The sequence below is a fragment of the Cololabis saira genome, chromosome 16 (assembly GCF_033807715.1).
Source record: "Cololabis saira isolate AMF1-May2022 chromosome 16, fColSai1.1, whole genome shotgun sequence".
NCBI classification, from domain to species: domain Eukaryota; kingdom Metazoa; phylum Chordata; class Actinopteri; order Beloniformes; family Belonidae; genus Cololabis; species Cololabis saira.
In genome coordinates, this window is record NC_084602.1 from 12,889,920 (window position 1) to 12,912,549 (window position 22,630).

Here is a 22,630-nt window from a genome sequence, read left to right on the forward strand (position 1 = left end):
TGCCTCATCCAATATGGCGGCGTCGTTAACGTATCGCAGCAGCAGCTCGATGGGGCGGATACATATGTCTATGGCGGGCTGCTGCTGCTGCTAGCCGGGTGCTGCTATGTCGCAACCGAGGGACAGGACTATTTCCGACTAGCACATCCGAATCACCTTTGAAAACAAGCTGTACGAGGTGCGTATGCTTTTATTCGCCTACATGTTGCGGACTTTGTTTGACCACATGTTGTGACGGCTTCAGGCTAACGAGAGCTAGCGTGTCATTTATACTCACCTTTCTGTTCAAACACAACATGTTTTCCAAGTTTAATCAAAAGTGAAACCTAAGACGGGGCTATATGACTAATGCTTTCACGTTTCACGATATGTCTGCTTAAGCCTGATTTATGGTTCCGCGTTACACCGACGCAGAACCTACAGCGTAGGCTCTGCGTCGGTGTAACGCGGAACCATAAATCAGCCTTTACTCTGAAGTCGTTGCTCCCATAAGGTAAATATGTTATCATCCCCATCACACAGCCCCTCTGCTCTTATGTTTCTCCCAAAACTGTCTCTTTCCGTCAACTTTATGACTCAGTAGTCAACGATCTGGTATTTTATGACGATCCTATGAGCCAAAGAGGGGACATGTCAAGACCCAATGTTTACTGCTGTCTAATCTCCTGAAGTTACTTAAGGCTAATGCTTTAATTGCCCCACCCAGGGACGGGGGGAAAGCTGCAACACGAGAAATAACCCATGACCCACTCACTGCTCCTGATTTTATAGCACAACAATGTATAAGTCAAATAGGGCTGCAGCTATGGAATATTTTAGTAATCGAGTATTCTACTGAAAATCCCATCGATTAATCGAGTAATCGGATAAAACATATTTTTGTTTAGTTAAAGAGCAATTATAAATATACATAAGATGTTAGATGTTAATTGACATTACTAAGACTAAATTAAATAATACAGTAGGTTCATGGCTGTGCATTTAAAAACCCTGAACTTACACCAGTTGACCAAATTCACTGCCTTCACTCAAATAACTAAGGATCTTACCAAGAAATGATCTTATTTCTAACCTAAAAATGCCATTACACCTGATAACACACATCACTTAAAAGATTAGGTGTTTTTCCCACATTTTTCAATTGAACTTTCATTTGTGTCAAGCACATTTTAAGTTCTAGTTAAGTTTTAAGTTAGAGTTCTGGCAGTGTTCAAAATAAAATTATGAGACCTGCTGTATTGGAGCACATTTTCTTTTAGTTAAAACTGTAGCGGGAACAGAGGTTTAGAGGAACCTATGTATGTACCGGGTGAAGGCTGATTTATGGTTCCACGTTACAACAACGCAGAGCCTACGGCGTAGCCAAAGATCTTCTATACACAAGATAGCGCATTGCCGTTACCAATGATCTTCTATACACAAGATAGCGCATTGCCGTTACTGGCAGTGGTTTGAAACGGTATACACTTCCGGTCTCCTAAGTGGGCGTGGCCGCCCCCTCCCCACATCGTTTTGGAACATACAACACTAGATACAGTACAACTTTCTTCCAAAAATACTTAAATAATAAAAATAACAGTATTATTAAGCAAAGAAGCAAGTTTTATTTTAGTTTTAAACTTCATTTTATCCGTTGGGAAAACGATGAGAGCCAAATCTCGCGAGAGTGTGTTGCTCAGACAGAGACAGGTCTCAAACAAAGTACATTTTCTCCTAATCTGCCGGTCTGAAAATTTCCATTTTGGTGTCAGAATGTTCAGAAGGTTTGTGGCTTTTGAAAAATGGGTCCCATATTTACTTAGGTTACTATGGGGCGAAGGAATTGGTAATAATCTGTGCTCACGTTCACTTTTCCCATAGGACTCAATAGACTCAGGACCTACTTCCGGTCTCCTAAAGGGGCGTGGCAGTCACGTGACAGAGATACAAGAAACACAACCGTAGTGGGCTGTCTCGGTTATAGAACGTCTCTGCCGTTACTGGCAATGGTTTGAAATGGTATAGACGAATCCGGCGAAACCCGGAAGTCGAGCGGGCCGCCATTACTGCGGTGGCGGCTCCGCTCCTCCGCTCCAGCCCATAGACATATATACGTATGGATCTATTACTCCGCTCCCTGCCAGGCTCTCTTAATGTATTTGTATCATCGGAACACTCCTGTCCCGGTCACGTGCATTTGTTTTGATAGTGAATGAAGAAGGGATGGACTTTAAAAACTACTTTTCTGTTTCACCAAGTGAACAGACGGAACGCAAAAAAAGATGTTAAACTGCTGGAAAGGAACTGGAATTTACCTGGATACCTTAAACAAGGAAGCCAGGGAGCAGTATATGGAGAAAATAATGATTATTAACGGTTTGGATCCATATGAAATCATCACTACTAAAGAGTGGAGCTCTGATGAGGATTTACTGCCGCAGTTCTGCACAACCCACGTCTTACTACCTTGTTTAGTGTTTGGCAGCTGCTTTGGTAAATGTTTGACTCGCCATGTGTTTCAATAAATTAGTATAATAGTACAACATACAGTACATCTTTTTTATTACTCTTACTTCTCTTTTCTTTTTTTTTTATGCTGAAGAGGCGTGAGCAATATTTTTCTTTTCCTCGTGAGATTATTTTTTTCTTCTGCAGCTACAAATAGAGTTAATATTTTTTCCTCAACAAACTAGTTTTATCTGCAGATTGGGGTTATGTATGTATGTATTATGTATCCTCCGGAGCTGAGATAGTTCTGCCCTTCAATTAGAGACCTGTAATTGCGTTTTTTTTCGTCATCGGACGCCAGGCGATCAATAAAATATTCTTGGATACCTAAAATTAAACAAAACATAAACAGGTAATATTTAATTGTGCAGACGTGCCTCGTCAGGAGAGGAGGTGGAGAGAGCTATATTACAGTGTTTAATCATACACTCCCTTATCTCCCTATTCCTCTATTCTTTCCTGCTTATCGCTCAAACAAATCATTATTTATAAATTAACATCAGCATTAATTTAAGATACCTTCATTATTTATGGAAGGCCACTGTCTAACATCATCAATCCAGCCATAATGATGCTGTAGCGTCAGGTTACAATAACAGCGCTGCGGTGGCAGATTGACACCTGCCACCGCAGCAATGGCGCCGCCGCAAGATGGCGGCGCACACAAACCGGTCGCCGGATTCGTCTATACACTTCCGGTCTCCTAAGTGGGCGTGGCCTCCCCTCTCCCCACATCGTTTAGGAACATACAACACTAGATACAGTACAACTTTCTTCCAAAAAGACTTAAATAATAAAAATAACAGTATTATTAAGCAAAGAAGCAAGTTTTATTTTAGTTTTAAACTTCATTTTATCCGATGGGAAAACGATGAGAGCCAAATCTCGCGAGAGTGTGTTGCTCAGACAGAGACAGGTCTCAAACAAAGTTAATTTTTTCCTAATCTGTCGGTCTGAAAATTGCCATTTTGGTGTCAGAATGTTCAGAAGGTTTGTGGCTTTTGAAAAATGCGTCCCATATTTACTTAGGTTACTATCAAATCAAATCAAATCAAACTTTATTTTTAAAGCACCTTTCATACAAAAAAAATGTAACACAAAGTGCTTTTCATAAAACATAAACATAAAATGTATTAGTGCCCCCCCCCCCTCCCCCTCCCCGCACACACACAGATAGACACACGCAGACACATGGTGCAGACATGGCTAGGCACAGAGGATCCAGGTGACGAAACGGTAACAGGGAGCCGTCCACGCCAGGAGGTCTCATAGCCCGCAGCTAGAAGGGGGGGGGGGCCCACAGAGACCATCCCGGCCCGGACGGACAGAGAAGTCCACACTACAGCGGTGAAGCCGTGGTGCAGAGCTCCATAACCATCCAGGCCAGAACCATCCCCAGGACGACCCCCTGCAGGCCAGAGTCACTCCCAGCATGGAGGCTCCCCATGAGGAAACACTGGAGATAAAAGCTACAAGAAAACAGGATAAAATACACTAATAGAGTTTAAAAAGTATAACATAACGTAAAATCCTAAAAGTATGTCTAAAAAGCAAGACATTAAAAACTAAAGGACTAAGACAGTAAAATGTATAAAATAGACCATAAATAACGACTAAAATATTTAGATAAAACATTAAGATAAAACAATGAGAATAAATTATGATAATAAAAAAGGATAAACTAACTATAAAACAGAGTAGTAAGATCCAATAAAAATAAGGGTGAGCATAAAAAATGTAAAAGAGTTAAATGAGTCAGTTAAAAGCCTGATTAAAGAGATGAGTCTTGAGCCTCTTTTTAAAAACATCAACAGTCTCTGCGGCCCTGAGGTTCTCCGGGAGGCTGTTCCACAATCGGGGACCATAAAAACTGAATGCCGCCTCCCCGTGTGTCCTAGTTCTAACTTTTGGTATGGTTAAAAGGCCAGCACCGGAGGACCTCAGGGTCCGTGAGGGTTGATAGGGTAAAAGTAGTGCAGACAAATAAGAAGGCCCAAGACCATTAAGACACTTAAAAACTAGTAAAAGAACCTTAAAATCAACCCTGAAGCGCACAGGGAGCCAATGCAGCGATTTTAAAACAGGTGTAATGTGCTCCCGCCCTCTGGTCCTCGTCAGCACGCGTGCGGCTGAGTTCTGTAGTAATTGTAGATTGTACATGTTCTTTTTGGGAAGACCAGAGAGCAGGGCGTTACAATAATCTAAACGACATGAGATAAAAGCATGCATTAGCACCTCCGTGCTGGCCTGAGAGAGAAACGGGCGGACTCTGGCTATGTTCTTAAGATGGTAAAAACCGATCTTTGTTATGTTTTTAATATGTGGAATAAAAGTGAGCTCAGAGTCAAAAATCACGCCCAGATTTTTAACTGATTTTGAGGGTTTAAAATCCTGTAACTTTGGTAAAAGTTTCTCTCTCTGGCCTTCAGGACCGATGAGTAAAATCTCTGTTTTGCCCTGGTTGAGCTGTAGGAAGTTTGCTGCCATCCATGACTTGATGTCTAAAATACAGTTAAAAAGGGCATCAATTGGCCCTGTGTCATCAGGAGACACGGCGATGTACAGTTGCGTATCGTCAGCATAGCTGTGGAAGCTGATGCCGTGTCTCCTGATGACGTCCCCAAGGGGCAGCATGTACAGATTAAAAAGAGTTGGACCTAAAATTGACCCTTGGGGAACCCCACACCTTATCTTATAGATTCCTGAGGAACATGTATCCATACTTACGAAGAAACTACGATCAGTGAGGTAGGACGTGAACCATTTAAGAACAGTACCAGAGAGGCCGACCAGGTGCTTCAGTCTGTTTAATAAAATGTGATGGTCTACTGTATCGAAGGCGGCGGTTAGATCCAGCAGAACCAAGACTGTGAGTTTTTGGTTATCTAAATTGCACCTGATGTCATTTAAAATCTTTAAAAGTGCTGTCTCTGTACTGTGGTTCATCCTAAAACCGGACTGATGAGCCTCTAAAATGTGTGTTGAGTTTAAAAATTCATTCACTTGATTAAAAACAAGTTTTTCTAAAATTTTACTTAAAAACGGTAAGTTGGATACAGGCCGGTAGTTATTTAAAACATTGGGGTCCAACCCACTCTTCTTCAGAAGGGGCTTCACCACCGCCGTTTTAAAGGCGGTGGGGAAGACACCCGTCTGAAGAGAACAGTTGACCAAATATAAAAGCTGTTCCTCAAAGAACCCTATGGGGCGAAGGAATTGGTAATAATCTGTGCTCACGTTCACTTTTCCCATAGGACTCAATAGACTCAGGACCTACTTCCGGTCTCCTAAAGGGGCGTGGCAGTCACGTGACACAGATACAGAAACTCGAACCTTAGTGGGCTGTCTCGGTTTATAGAACGTCTCTGGCGTAGCCTACGGCGTAGCCTACAGCGTAGGCTCTGTGTCGATTTAACGCGGAACAATAATTTTGGCGGGGAACATATAGGATAACGGACGAATATAGAGTGGATTAAAAATAAAAGTTAAGCACTGAGCTACATGTGTCTCCCGTCTGGGCCATTGCAGACTGCCTGAGCATGTTTCTAAAACCAAAAAAATCCGCCGCCTCTTTCTTCTATCTTTTACGTGCGCGGCGGCAGCGCGTTGTGTCGCATTAAATGTAGTCCGGGCGAAATACCCTGCTTTGAGCTGGTGAAATTAAAGGGAAAAAAAAAAGAAATTAAACGATTCCTCGAGGCAGAGAAAATTCCTCGATCATTTTTTGTAATCGAATTACTCGAATTATTCGAGGAATCATTTCAGCCCTAAAGTCAAGTTTTCCTCGTGGTTTAGTCCAGTGGTCTTCAACCCTGGTCCTCGACATCTACTGTCCTGCATGTTTTAGATGCCACCCTGCTTCAACACACCGTGATACAAGGACCCGTGTCAACAACACAACTGTCCAGACCTTCATAACAAGCTCATGAGGACCGTTAATCAGAATCAGGCGTGCTGAGGCTGGGAAACATCCCAAACATGCAGGACAGTAGATCTTGAGGAGCAGAGTTGGTGACCACTGGACTGTGGTCAGTCCACAAACAGCTGAATAACTTGGTAGATAAGATCCGGACAGCAGTGTGCTGTATGCACCTGCTCCCCAAGTATTTAGTTAATAATCAGTAACCTCAACCCTTTTGACTTTCTCACTGCAAGAAAGGTACTGCCATGAAAGAATACTCTGTCCTAAGTGTATCTGTACACCACGAAAGCAGACAAGCAGAATCTACAACAGCTGGACCAGATCCTAACACACCTTTCAGTACGTTTTACATGCAGCAAAGAAATCAGATTTCTGATCGTATCAGATAAAGACATCTAGAAGACCGAATCACTTGTCTGAGTTTACATGCTGTTCAGAGAATCGGATAAATGGCCAGAGCATGGCTAGGGTTGGGCACCGAGAACCGGTTCCAAATAGGGACCGGTTCCTTACGTCCGGTTCCGGAACCGTTAAGAAGATGTTTGCATTTCAATTATTTTATTCGGTTCCCAAATGTCTTTATTTATTTTGTATTACTCCGCCCGCCGTGCTCCGTTTATTTTTTATTACTCCGCCTGCCGCGCTCCGTTAGTTTTGTATTATTGATCCGCCCGGCGTGCGTCGCTTGAATAAAGCCACTACTCTGTGCGGAGCGCTCTCGCTTGCTGCCTGAGAAGGCAGACATGATAATCTTCCTGAACAAGAATTGTTTTTGAACTGTCACATGACATTGTCAATGCTCCAGGGTTTGTTTTATTTTATTTTCCACCTGGGCTGCAGCTCTTTGTTTTTAGACTGCTACCAACTTGTGTGTTTCAGCAATTCAGCAGTTAGTTAGGGCCCCTCCTTGTATTTGAATACCCTAGTTACAGTACAGCAACCAAATTAAACTGTATCAAGTCATCTGGCAGTGTGAATAAATAAAAATGGCCTGTGTAAAGGCGTTTTCAAATGAAAAAAAATTATCTTGTGAAATATTTGTGACCTGTTGACCTGCACCTCAAAGAATCGTAATCGAGAATCGTTTAGAACAGGAATCGAAATTGAGAATTGGAATCGTTAAAATCCAACCGATGCCCAACCCTAAGCATGGCTGACTCCGTGACGCTATGTGGCGCTGTAACCATTGTAACCATTTCAACAAAGAGCCACTTCCAGTTGACGGTTGTTTTGTTTGGCGTCAATGTACGCCTTCCGTATATTTTTCCACTTTATTTTGATCTGCTCCGGTGTCCTGATGAAGCTTCTGCCATCTCTTTCGCGATCTTCATGTTGGTGTTTAAACAACTATTTAACACGTGCCGTCTCCTTTCACTTCCGGGTGAATGCCCCAGAGGAAATTCTTGAGCATGCGCAGACTGCAATATCCGATGTCTCCGTATACATGGTGTTAAAATTCAGACTCTGAACGAATTATCTCGGTGTTGCTATCCGATTATTAAATGTCCGATATAGGTCTGAAGTAGATCGGATTGAGGTGTTTACATGCAGTTTAAAAGTCTGAATGATGTCTTATACGATCAGAAATCCGATTGAACGGCTGCATGTAAATGTACTGTGTGCTTTTGCTTTAACAAGTCTAAAGCTTGGATGTCGAAATGTGCTGTATACTTTTCACACAGCTTTATATGATAATTAACCTCCACCTATTAAATGATATTGTGTAGTTCAGAGGTGGGCAATCCTGGTCCTCGATGGCCGGTGTCCTGCATGTCTTAGATGTTTCACTGCTTTAACACATCTGATTCTAATTAATCATTGTCATGAGCTTGTCATCAAGGTCTGCACAATTCTGTTAACGACACAGTCACTTGTATCATGGTGCAATGAAGCAGGGAAACATCTAAAACCTGTAGGACACCGGCCCTCGAGGACCCTTAGAAGTGATTAGAGGGTTTTTATCGGACAGAAGGTGCTGTTTAACACGGGATTATTTTATATTTTTTAGTATTGGCACGTGCAGTTAAAAATCCTATTACATAATTCAGTTTCAAGTTGCAAGATGTTTGTGGTTTATATTTGTTATTTATTATAATTGATGAATTATCAATATGGATGAATTTGGACATGCTATTCCAAAATCCTGGCTAAAACCCTGCTTAGGGTTTCAGCTCCAAATCAGCCGTCCTGCATCTTACAGTATGATTAGTTCAACCCTGGTTCTCTCAAAGTTAGGTTGACAATTTTCAGACAATGTGAGAAATCCCAATGAAAAATGGCTAATTTATACAACTTGGCGGCAGTCGCATAAAAACGACAACTTCAGCGGGGTTGATTTTCTTGTTTTGCTAAGTGCTTTTCTATCAGCAAATGTAAATGATGCTGTTCTACTGTACATCGATTGTAGCCTGTGATTCAAGTGGTGACCGTATGATCTGCACGTACCATTTTTGACATCGCTGCAAGTTGCAAAGTGTGAGATGCACTGATCTCGCATGATGGTAAAAATCTTGCAGCCTTTACGAGGACTTTATGAACCAAAGGAAATAATAATTTGAGAAGTGAAGGAGGAATAACAGGAGAGTGACTGGATCCAAACAATAGTAAATATCAAATGTTGTCAAATAATTGACTTAACCTCCACACCCAGAGCTCAGAGCTAAAAAGGGCAAAGGTTCCTTTGTGGCACTTAGAGCAGGGTCTCCCCAACCCTGGTCCTTGAGAGCACCTATCCAGCATGTTTTAGATCTTGCCCTGCTTTTAGCACACTGTGATACAAGGAGCTGTGTCATCAACAGAGATGTACAAACCTTGATGACAGCTGATGATGACCATTAATTAGAATCAGGTGTGTCAATGCAGGGAAACATCTACAACATGCTGGATAGGTGCTCTCGAGGACCAGGGTTGGTGACACCTAAAGCTCGTCAGTATGCATTTGTTAAAAAGATGGTACAATTTTCAAACTTGGTAAATATTGACAACTTGTATCCAAGTTGGGAGATCAATCAGTTTCTAAGATTACATTTAGGAAGGACTTGTTCAATGTAGGGCTGGGCGATTTTGGACAAAAATAAAATCCCGATTTTTTTTTTTTCTCTGAAAACCTGATTTTCGATTTTTTTGGTAAAACTACAAAAGACAATGGAATAAATTGTTTCAAATATTTTATCTTTATTTTTAAAGAAAAATAGCAAACAAATTTCCCTATTGGGAATGAAGTGCAATTGAAAGATACTGTAAATCCTCCTTGAGTTTAGTAAAGTGACAACATTTACAATTTTCTTGACCAAACAAAGATGACTAGACGAGCTCTGTCTGTAATGCAGCCAGCTGCAAAAAAGGAAAATTGATTTTCCTTTTTTTAACATCGTCTTGATTTAATAAATCAGATTTAGATTTAAAATCGATTAATCGCACAGCCCTAGTTCAATGCTTATTTCACATAGCTGAAGAGGACTCTCTTCAGCTTTCCTAATGAAGTCTTAACCATCACCTATTAAATTCCACTATTTCTGTCTTTTTCCCCTCTGTCTTACACAAACAGACACACACACACACACACACCACTTAAGTTCATTGTTTAGCCGAAACATACTTGACCTCCTTGCTCTGCTTTTGCTCCGTTGGGATGTCTGGTCTCAGCTTAAAGTTAAGAATGCCAAATGACTGCCAGAGAATTCAGACTTGGACTGTGAGGAGTGTGCTTTGACTTGTGTGTGGTATTGCTTTTGAGGGGGTGCTTTTGAGGTTAGTTCTGTGGGCCACCAAATACATATTAAGTCAACAAAATGAATGGAATTAAAACAAAACTTAGAAATGTTTTTTTTTTATCCTTGGAATGATAAAAGGATAGTGTTTTACATTCTTTGTGTCCATATTGAGCAGAAGACACACATGTTTATTAAACACTTTAAAATTTCATAATTTCCACCCCAGGTGTGTCATGCTTAATGTTACCATATGGATAATCTCACTTAAGTCCTCCAGAAGACACCCAAGGGTGTGTTTTTATTTTGCGTGTGTGAGGTTATAGCCCTAATTGTGGTAGTTATAGTCAGGGAGTCTGTTATTTCCACCTCTTATGCATCACAATTTCCATTGTTAAAACCAGTAACCCTTTAACCCTCAAAACCGGCATAAACATGTGCACAAACACTTTTGCATTACTTAATTGTACCTTGAGCCACTGTGGCTGCAGCCATGACAATCGCTGCGTCATGGCCCTGCTCAGGGTGTCGTCGAGGGCAGGATGATGAGTATGTTTGAAACAAGCGTATGTACAATCATAACAGCAATTTAGGTGGAGAGGTGTGACGTTGATTTAGGAGAGGAAAACACCTGCAGGGAGATGTAACTCACTATTGCATCACTTCAGAAGCATGAATGAAAAATACACCTTTAATAAACCTTCGTCTCTGGAGACTTATTAGCTGGTTACTGAAAGTAAGATATGAGTTTTACTATCTCTCAGTGATGCTTTTCATATTTTACAGCCTCTTGCCCATTATAAAAGATGTACCATTTTAAGTAACTTACTGGAAGCTGGTTTTGTTTGATTGCTTTGTAGAGGAAAGTATGGTCCTTTTATCAAAACATGGTGCAGACTTTTTCTGATCAGGCCTACCTGCCACAACTCTTTACTTTTAGCTGTTTTCCACCAAACGGTACATGAAAGTGCAGTATGTAATACTTTGTTTCCATCATCAGACATGTCATGGTTGCGGGCCAAGCTAAAATGAGTGTACCATACTGGTTATTAGCACCCTTTTATTGGGGTAACCAAACCACTGGTATGGTCCACTTAAAGTAAAGTTAAAAAGATTTTAATTGTGAAGGTTTTTGATGAGCTATCTAGGGTTACTAAATGTGCACTTTTTCAAAATGACTCCTTGTAAATTGCCTACAACTGGTAGACTAATTGTAAACATTACAAGACCGTTTTTTTTGCTTAGTTTGTAGTTACATGGGAAACTGTTAAAACTTCAGAGCTGAATTTGATAGCACAAACACTTGTGGTGTATAATGTTAAGGGAAATTGACTCTTAATGCTGTCCTAAGCATTCAATTGGTCATTTGAAAGCTTCAGTCTCACTTTCTGTAGTGAGTAGGCTCTCACGGTTATCACATAGGCTCCAAAACATTCCCCTATTTACATACCATGCTTGGAATGCCTGCCCTGGATTTTCCACTGTTTTTGGGAAAATATGTTGGACACAAAAGAACATCGGTCTTTGTTATCAATGACAATGTCAACATGTATGTTTTTCCATATTGCAGATGATGTCCTTTTCCAGCTGTGTAACAGTGAAACATATATTCCTCATACCAGTCAAACATTTGGACTAACCAGCCTTTTTTTTAGATGTATCAGAAACTTATAATTATCTCAGTTTGGAGCAGGGGTGGGCAGTCTTGGTCTTTGACAGCCCCTATCCAGCATGTTTTAGAAGTTTCCCTGCTACGACTTTACAATTAATGGTCGTCATCAGCTTGTCATCAAGGTCTGCACAACTCTGTTAACGACACAGTCATTTGTATCAGCGTGTGTGGAAGCAGGGAAACATACCTTTTTTTTTCGGCTTTTATAAGTTCTAATTCTAATTTTGAATGTGTTTATTTTTTCCTCTCTCTCACAGATGGCTGTGTCGGTGCGAGGCCTCTACTTTGTTGTGACCTTGTTCTTGGGTAGTTTCTTTGGAAGTACCTCCATGCTGGCTCCAGTTCTGCCACTGATGCTGTTGTCCCCCGCTTGGTACCGCTGGTTCACGGATCGAATCGTTGCGACCTGGCTCACCCTGCCCGTGGTGCGTACACTGCTGCTCGGCCTTTACTTGGCCTACGTCTGTGTGCACCAGATGTTCTTAAGTGCAGGTGTTTGTGATAGGTTTGTTTCATATCAATGTGTTACCTTTTCTTCGTTCATTTTTAGCTCCCGATCCAATCCCGATCACTTGAGTTTGAGTATCTGCCGATCCCGATTTTTCCCGATCCGATTACTTTTTTTGGCTCCCGATACATTTCCGATTCTTTTTCCCGATCAGATACATTTTGGCAATTAATTTAAAAAAAAAAAAGAAAAAAAGAGGACTAAAACTAAATTATCCCAAGTTTCTTTTATTGTCCATTGGAGAACAACATGGACATATATTTACACAAAGCTTATCAGCACTGGTGCCACAAAATTATGGGCTCAAATTAAAGCCATAAATATTTGTATCTGTAAATAAACTTTGTACTTGTAGAAATATTTTGTGCGTGTGCAAAAAATATTTGTACTTGCAAAAAATATTTGTACTTGTAGAAATATTTTGTGCGTGTGCAAAAAATATTTGTAGCTGTGGAATGAATTCGTCTGTGTGCAACATTGGCTATACAAAGCTACAAACTTTTTTTACAACTACGAATTATGGCAGTGTTTTGACGTGCCAATAATAAGAGCCAATCAGAAATCTTTGGCACGGGTTTCAAAGCATTTCTGGAGAGCCAATCAGCACATTGCATCGCCTACTGACGTCGCTGCCATATTGGATGTGGCAAGACTGCGCTGTAAACTAATTTACAGTACAAATATTTTTTGCAAGTACAAATATTTTTTTTGCACACGCACAAAATATTTCTACAAGTACAAAGTTTATTTACAAATACAAAATATTTATGGCTTTAATTTGAGCCCATACAAAATGTAAAAACATGAAATTGTAAACCAAAACAAAAAGTGCAGAATAGTGCAATGACAAAAATAAATTAATTTAACTTCAAAAGAGGTAGTTGAATGACATCCATTCAAACTCACAAACACAAGAAAATTAAAATACTTTTTGGCTTAACCTTAGTGCAACATTCTGAATGGCATGAAATGAATAGCAGCAGCTTAATGCAACATGAACATATATAAAATTTCACAATTCAAACACGTAAACCATGTTAGTTTTGCTTACCGGCCGGAAGTGACGCCGGCCGGAAGTGACGTTAAATGCAACAATATATAAAACGATTTAATATATATTAAAAACATTAATAACTAGGTATGTCCCGATACTTTTTTGGCCGATACGGATGTTTTGAAAATGCCGTGATCGGGCAACACTACTCTTCAATGCATCTTTTCCCTTCCCAGTGCCACCTCTCTCCCTCTACCTTCTTTTTTAACCATTATTCCTGTATCTTCTTGATTACCCACCTCCCTATTTCTCTGAATCTGTCTCATTTCTTTCTTTCTTCCCTCACATCCTAATTTTTCTCTCTCTGTCCCCGTCACCCCGGCAGTCTTTGCTGGAGCTGGTATTTGGAGTGAAAGTGGTGATCACAGGTGATGGTTTTGTACCGGGAGAGCGAAGTGTGATCATCATGAACCACCGCACCCGTCTGGACTGGATGTTCCTTTGGTGTTGTCTGCTCAGGTACAGCTACCTTCGTCTGGAAAAGATCTGTCTCAAGGCTGCGCTCAAGGCTGTGCCTGGCTTCGGTGTGTATGCAGTGGGTACCCTTGCCCCTTTCCTACTCATTTTCACAAACGCATGCCAGCACACTTACACCTAATATAATCTCACCTCAAAACTACTGTTGCACAACAATTTATTAGTAACAAAGAATCTTAAAAAAAAAATGTAGATGCACTGATTTGAGGAGCTGGATTTGCAGATGCATTAATTTAACAAACCATGCAGTATGACAAGATTTAAGAATTTTAATTGTCATTATCTTACAGGAACATTACGAAATTCCAGTGGTGCTCTCGGTCAGAAAAAACTAAAGGCTTTAAAAATTAAGTCATGAACAAAACAATACATAGAAATAAGTTAAGTACAAGGATATAGTAAAATGGTAAGGCATATGTACAAGGTGAGATATATATATATATATATATATATATATATATATATAAATAAATAAGAGATTTATTGCACTGATTGATAGACAGGAAGTCTGACTGTCAGGTTTGGTTTTTTTTCTCTCCTGAGAATTACAGGTGGTCTACTTGAAGGAATCAGAAGTAATACATGTCATTACATGTACATTATGTGCACTGTGCAGGTTGGGCGATGCAGGTGGCCTGCTTTGTCTTCATCAAACGTCGCTGGGAAGTGGACAAGAAGCATTTGGAAAACATGCTGGACTACTTTTGTGACATCAGGGAGCCTCTGCAGCTGCTCCTGTTCCCCGAGGGCACAGATCTCACTGGTGAGGAGGAAAGAATGCCATTCTCCATTCTTTGATTTATTTTTGGGACAATTTTCAAGTATTTCAGTTGTCTGAATTCTTGTTGCCCACCAATTATTTTCCAGAGCTCAATTTGGCTTTACTGCCTCCTGGACTCAATTATACAAACATAATTTAAAAGTGGAAAGTCTTTTTTTTTTAATCCCCTGACATACACCTCACATAGTCAAGAATGCTATGATCTCTCAGTCTAAACACCAGTGAAACCCAATGTCCTCAAGCTCTTTCAGTCAACACTTAACCTGTGAAATGCCTGGGTAGCTCTTCTTCGGAAAGCTTAACATTTCTTGACAGATCAAGATTTAATGATGTCCAGTACAGCTGCATTGTAACTGACCTGTTGTTTCTGTATCCTTGAATGTCCACACACATTTGCTCTTAAGCCTCTTAAAACCTAAAGACTTAATTCGACACATGAAGCCAAGGTATGTATCCATATGTTCTGCCGCTCAGGGCGGAAGTTGTTGTTTATTACTGCGCTAATGCTTTATTCTAGAGGCTTACGTGATGATCTAGAAGATCACGTTCAGGCTGCCCAGCTTAAAAATTTCCATGACTCCATGTGAGGCTTAATGAACTCGTGAACTGAGTGAAAGGTTGTACGACGGTGACAAGTTTCAGCTTGGTTTCAGAGCCGAGGCCTGTTCTAGACGTGTCTGTCCATCGTGCTTTTGTCTCTGTTTTTTTGTACTTGGTTAAATATCTGTCTGAATTAGTTGCTTGTTGCATAACTTCACGATTGTGTCACGATAATATACTTGCTCTGTCGACAGATTCCTCAGGAATGTTTGGTTATGAAACATTTGTCTCTCCTGTGCAGCCATATCCAGTTACAAATGTTATGTCTTTGTAACTACTTCATTTGTTATCATGCTCTAAAATGTATTTTTGTACTGTTGTAAGCCAAGTTTTTTTTTTTTTTTTGGTATAAGTACTTGTCTAGAGCCCATTAATACTGTAGGCTTTGTTTTAAATTGCAATGTAATTTTAAGATAATTATAAATGCTCAGTTAAATATTGATGTCAGTATAACAAACACATGCATGTATAATAGCTTTTACTTCAAACTTGGCGCAGTTTTTCTGAGGTTTATTTTGTGCATCTCCTGCAGATAATACAAGAGCGAAGAGTGATGTATTCGCTGTTCAAAACAACCTGCCAAAGTTTGAGTATGTGCTTCATCCCCGTACTACTGGATTCACCTTCATCGTGGAGAAACTCCGAAAAGGTCAGGGTGATGCACATCATCGCCTGCTGAAATAAATGCATTCAACAGGATAGCAGTCCACTTACAATTAGTCAGCAGAACGTCAGCAGACACAGAACATTTGCGATGATTAATATTGTTTGTCCAAATGAAAATAGGCTCGACACAAAGCCTGTTATCAGCGTGGAAATATAGCCTCAGCAAAACCAACGGAAAATGACACGTAACTGTGATGACTGCTGTTATTCCACCGGCGTTGGTAGGAGAGGGATCATACCTGTTTAACGTCCTAGACCTGTGCTTCACCTTACTGCCGGGACTACAGCTCCCCTGTGCCTCTCGTGTTTCCGTATGAGCTAATTCTGGCGCTCCTCCAGAGGTTTTAAATACCACCTCTGGCCCTGCTTTCTAACCCTCATTCTCCCTGGATGCTGAGCGTGGCACTAAATCTCCAAACAGGTGTCGTGAATCAATATGATATCATCGACTAATTCTCCTACTCTCTCTCTCTCTGCATTGCTGGCCAGCATCATGTGCACATAGTCTTTTTCCAGGTCTGCTGTGCCCGTCTCAGCTCCGCTTTTATCACGCTTGAGCTAAGCTTTCCAGGAGCAGGCGCTGGCAGGTGTCATCCTGTATTTCTGATATTTCATTTAGCTCTCCCTGACTGATGCGAAGCGCATTCCAGATCAGTGACGATGGGATTGAGCTCCCGGTAGATTTAAATCAAGTCCCTGGGTAATAAGTGGCGTCTTCTAACGAGGCTTATGACCTGGGACTTTGAACGGTGCTTAACAGAGCTGAAGTGTCACGTGAAGATGAGGAAAAAGTGTAGTTATTATGCAATGTGTTTCATGCAGGTAATAAATGTTGAGTGTTTTACAATGATTCTAAAAACAAATTAAATATGCGTTTTCTTTTTGTTTTTCCAAATAACTGCATGAGCCAGTATGGCTGGGGATCGATTCAAATGTCAAGAATCGATTTGATTCCGATTCTTAAGATTCAGAATCGATTATCAAGATTTGATTCGATTCCGATATTGATTTGGGTTAGTGTTATTAAAACTGTTTTTTGAGCTTTTGCATGAATTATATGACTGTAGTTATGCAAAATATTACTACTAGTATTATATTGAGATTAAACGTGCAAGTATTGCAGCTAATGATGCTGTAAGGACCAATCAGCTCCCAGAATGCTGATAGAACTGCTTTCAGAAACATCATGTGGGTCAGAATTACCAAACAGATCCAGGGAGGAAACAGAGACGGATGAAATCGGTTTTATTTTTTCCCACATTCTGTTTTTATTTGTTCCATTTTCGGCCTATTTTGGTTTTTAATTTTTGAGCATTTGGTTTTTATCATTTTTTGCAAATGTAACCCCAAGACAGTATATAAAGTAATGAAATATATACAATTTATGCAATTATAACCTAACACTTTAATGTTTTCATACCTTTAAAACATATTTAAAGGCAAAAACATGGCACCAGTTATTCTCGTGTCCAACAAAATATTCCTTTTTTGGGGATAAACAAAAAAATAACCAAAAGTTGTAATGTAATGATGAAAAAAAAAAAACATAAATAAATAAAAAAAAAAAAAAAAAATTAAAAAAAATCGATCTTTAGACATATGAATCGATTTTTAGGAATTAATATGAGAATCGATTTAGAATTGGGAAATCGATTTTTTTTCAACACAGGCCTATGAGCCAGTATGCTCCTTTTTGATTATTTAAAACTGTTTTACTTTCTTCAGGAGACAACCTGGATGCCGTCCATGATATTACCGTGGCGTACCCCAAGAACATCCCTCAGACAGAACGTCACCTGATCCTGGGCCATTTTCCACGTGAAATCCACTTCCACGTCCACCGTTATCCGGTGTCCTCGCTTCCCAGCTCGTCGTCCGAACTGGAGTCTTGGTGTCGAGAGCGTTGGGCTGAGAAGGAGGTCCGTCTGCGGGACTTCTACTCCAGCCAGCCCCGAGCCTTCGACAGGGACGGGGTTGCCCAAGTGCCACCTTGTAAGTCGGAGCTGCGGGTGGCTCTGATCAAAGCCGCCTCTCTGCTGTACTGGAGCAGCTTCATCGCCCTGTGTTTCACCGGCCTGTGGCTGTGGGCTCCCTTCAGGCTCTACACCGTAGTCGTGGTCGGGGTCTATGTGGGCCAGCAGAAGCTGTTCGGAGGGCTAGAACTACTGGAGTTGGCTTGCCATCAATACTGGAAGTCCAGGGGGGCTGACATTAGTGAGAAGAAAAAGGTAAATTAAAGATTAAAGGAAATTCTGAATGGAAATGACACCTTTCCACTCATAACCAGCAAGTTACCTGAGGTAGATCTCAATCACTTGTGTTGGTCTGTTCAGTCCAGGGGGCTGTGGGGATCTTTAAGGAATGTGAGGTCCCATGCTTTAGAAAGACAGAAGGAAGTGTGGCTCCTGGTGGTTTGCATAGCCTCTGCTAAGAGCTTTACCTTTCTGAGACGAAAATAATGGAATGTGAAGTACTTTATCCTTGCTGGATTCAAGGAATTCATTTTAAGTGATGTTCCTTTTGTGCTTTTGAATATATCTGTCCTTGCACAATCAGTTGTTTAGCTTGCTGTGAGTACATTTCATATGTTGTTCATGTTTACCGTTGGTTGTTCAAACCCTTAGTGTGGACAGGTGTCACAAAACAATCCTTATTGTTGTGCTGTTTTTATCCTGTGCTATGTTGTCTTTCGTTGTGTACATCCTAAATGGAGCAGAGCCATAGTACAGAGCATCTGTACATATGATGACTTGACTCCCACCAATATTCATACGAGCACTGTCAGGATAGGACTGGTGGGACTATTTTGTTCAATCAATTTCTGTTAGCACTGTTTTGTTTTAAAAAGGAAAAAAAAGGCCATTTGTAATTCCAAGACAATTATCAAGGAATATCCAGGTACAGTATATACAGCATGTGTATCATTGTTTACCTTTACTGGGTATAATCAGTGTGTTTTTATTTTCGTTTGTTTGATTTTTCTCATTTGACCCTAGGAAGTGGTCTTTTGCTTTCATTACTAATTATGTACAAAAAAAAGCCCCGGGGAATGAGCAGATGTGATGTTTACCCAGCTTAACGTAGGGTATCTTGTCAGGAAAGGATACGTCCACATACCACTAGCAAAGCTGATCGTGGCATCACTCAAGCAATCCTTTTATGATGAGAGCAAATTAACAGACTGAACATGTGAAAAGCTGTACAAGCTTTGTGAGAGGGAGGGACAACATCACCCCTCACTGCGCAATGTGACAGAGGGCCAGACTTGGAGTGGAAAACTGGCCCAGAAGTCGAGCTAATCCCAAAAAGCCCAGTAATGCCCATCTCTGCCCATGTCCCTCTCCGGAGGACGGGCATTAATGCGCCCGCTAAAATATGCGAGTGGCAGCTGAGAAATATATATTCCAATGGTGCCAAAAATATAAAAGGGAGAGAGAATTTTAAACAGGTTTGGAGCAGAGCATAAGCTGTATTTTTAGCCACTGAATCCTCTTGCCAATGTTCTTAACCATCTTAGTCTAAATGATTTCTGTAACAAAGGATCAGCTGCATCTTGGTCAGAATGCAGCAGTTCCTCCGACACTGTGCAGTGCAATGTAGCTTTACGTAAGCCTTATTTCCTGATTCAAATCCGTCATAAATCACCACACAGGTTCATTGTATATGTATGCAACACTAGAGCTCCTGTAGTTTGTGTAAAAGGATTGATTCCAATCACTGTGAAGCAGTTTTACTATGAGCGTGTAGTAGTTTACCAAACATGGACATCTGGTTCTTTAAACGATGTAAATTGCTGAACCGCCACAGTCGCCAAGTGTTAGTCCTTCACTTGTTTTGTTTTGAGTTAACTGCTGATGCTTGACCTCTTCAGAATAATTATCCTCAGGTAAACAATGTATACTTTTACAAGTCAGTCTCCTGAAGGAAGACGTATATATATCCAAATAAATCTATATCACCATATATAAGCCTCCACTCTTTGTTTTTCGTGGTTTCATGGGGAACATAGAAAATGCCGTCAGTACCTTGACCTGGTGAATGTTTTAGAATCAGTCTCTAAAATGCTCTAATTGACAGTTCGGTCCAGAAGTATTTTGACAATGACAAATTTAGCTTTTTGCCTCTATTCACCACCACAATATACATCAAATAAAACCAGATGTTCAGCTTTTACTTGAGGTTTCACGAACATCTGATTTACTTTTTAGGAAGTTACAGCCATTTTAAGCAAAGCAACTAATCTCAACCCATTTTAGCATGTTTTAATGGGTTGAGATCAGGCAGCTGATTTGGCTCTCTACACCTAAGAATGTACCTGGCCAATTCTGTCCCCTCCATAGGCAGCTATACAGCACCGTACCATGACGCTGCCTCTGCCATGTTTGTCACCTGTTGAATTATGAGATGGGCCATCTCCCATCATTCTGTTTTTTCTGCTAAAGTAAGCTGATTCCAGAACATGGGGGGCTATGTTTTTCAATTATTGACATTTATTTGCTATATAATACCTAACGTCAACTCCAGACCTTTTATCCGCTTCATTTGTGTCAAAGCAACAAGGGAATGGACCACAGCTGGCAAACTTTTCAGTCAACAATCCCAGCGTTTTTACTTAAAATGGTTTTAGTTCCTAAATGGTAAATATATTTTTGGGAAAACTCTTAAAGGTTTAGGTCTACGCTTTACCGTTGTAGTGGTGTGTAAAGGCAAAACCATAAAAACTGTCATTATCCAAATACTTCTGGATCTAAGTGAAAATAAGATTTTGGAGCATTGTTTTTTTTTTCTTTCCCCCTTTTATTTAGCACATTTTCCATAAAAGTACATGATGTTCCCATGATGACTTTTTTTTTTTTTTTTTGCCATCCACAGGCTAAAAGTGTGCATTGTCTCAGCGGCTCTTTTAATTCAGACTGTGCTGTAACAAAAGCTACATTGCAACAGGACCTTGAATGCTCATATTACACAACACCAAGGCCATGGTTCACCTCATCTGTTTTGCACACACACCAACCATAGACAACCAAAGGTCAGGAGCTTTGAAGGTGAAGCGCAGTCACCATAGTAACTCATGTTGACTCCCCTGTCTCCTGGCAACGGGATGTAGAATGATGTCAATGGAAAGCATGCTATTTTCTCCTGGTGACAGAATGATGTCACTCCTTTGTGCATGTGAGGAGAGAGCTGGAAGAGAGAAGTTTACTTCTTTATTCTGCATCATCGGCAGGGGGCTGGTGTTGCTGACCTCCTGTCAAATCCAAAAAAGACAAAAGGGGAGTATCAACTAAAATAGCTGGCTGAGGACGGTGAATCATGAGCCAATTAAGGGTGCGATTGTGCTCCTTATTTTTCCCTTGGCCACCTTACCACCAACAGTTTTTCCTCTGCCACTGAATATAACTTAAATTAAATTTATCCTGAAAGCTTTGAGCTGTGCCGCGGGAAGATAGATGATGTACACTTGCTGGCCGCTTTATGTCTATACTCACCACTCCATTAGGTATAACAGCTGTACCTAATGAAGTGAGCAGTGAGTATACACATTCTTTATCATTCAATTTCTAGCAAACCAAAAAACAAAAACCCATTTAATAGTAGAGCAGTTGAATATGTCCGTGGAAACAGCTCAATGTCCAAATTCCTGCCCAAGTGCACGATGGAAGCATGGAAATGTAGTTTTGTGAGTGTTATCACAGACTACCCCACCTAGGATTCATCCTGGTTGTATGCAGACTAACAGGATTAACAATCAGTGTAATTATCTCCATGTTGCCAAACGGCATTTTCAGGAAGCAGACAGTCCTAAAGTGGGAATGATGGCACAGATGACAATGAATTGCAAAATTGCACAATGACTTCTGTGAAGAAACATCGTCCCTTTTGTTTTTAAAGTGTGGGATTTAAATTGCACTGAAATGATTGGTCTTCCTTCTTATAAAGGCAAAAAAAATTGCATTATATGTAAAGGTAGCTTGCCAGCCGAGCATTAGTTTGTAACGACCTTGATTAATGTTTGCCAGAACCAAGTTTTGCACTGGGTTGCTGAATGTGTGGCGTCTCCAGGAGTGACTGCAGAAAAGCAGACTGGTTGATAATTCCTCCACAGTGACACACAGCCTTGCAGACACACCAACAAAGACACCTTCCAGCAGCAGCAGAGCTATAAATAACTCTACGCAACACTGCAATATTAGTGGGTGGATTAGGAGTTCAGTCGTCACTTCCTATATATATATATATATATATATATATATAAATAAAATCCTAGATGTAGTTGAACTGCCTCATCGCGGATGATTCACAGAGTACAGCACAGTTGGGATTCAAATGCCACTGCTGCACTTTGTTCTTTGTCCAAACACATCTTCTGCCCGTCATTATATATTTGTCAGTATTAGTTTTTTACTTGGATGTCCGTGATTCCCCTTAACTTTAATCTCATTCAGGGACCAATAACGTTTTTACAGTGAGTCCCTTCAGATCTTCCCAAACAGGTTAACATCAGAAGCAGACACGAGATTCTGCATCAAAAACATCTCCAAAGAGATATGTCTTTCTTAGTGTTCTGCTACCACCTAGAGGCCAACTCTTTTGGTGTCCTTTGAATTTTCCAGTCCATCTCCATACCTTATTTGTGCAAACAAAACACGTTTGGAAATCCATGCATACTTGTAAGTGAAGAGAAAGACAAATATAGCAACCACAGCCACATCTTCAAACATCCCCCGCTTTCTAATGACATTAAGAGGTTTC

The 22,630-nt window shown here is 40.5% G+C and overlaps 1 protein-coding gene across 1 annotated transcript; it reads left to right on the top strand.

Moving 5' to 3' along the window:
- The first annotated feature begins 49 nt into the window (after nucleotides 1-49).
- lclat1 (lysocardiolipin acyltransferase 1) lies at nucleotides 50-19,859 on the top strand. Its single transcript, XM_061744209.1, has 6 exons — nucleotides 50-178; nucleotides 12,049-12,216; nucleotides 13,679-13,877; nucleotides 14,447-14,593; nucleotides 15,744-15,860; nucleotides 17,603-19,859. The coding sequence occupies exons 2-6, from the start codon at nucleotides 12,049-12,051 to the stop codon at nucleotides 18,112-18,114; spliced, it is 1,143 nt and encodes a 380-aa protein (XP_061600193.1). The 5' UTR covers nucleotides 50-178; the 3' UTR covers nucleotides 18,115-19,859.
- The last annotated feature ends 2,771 nt before the right edge of the window (nucleotides 19,860-22,630 follow it).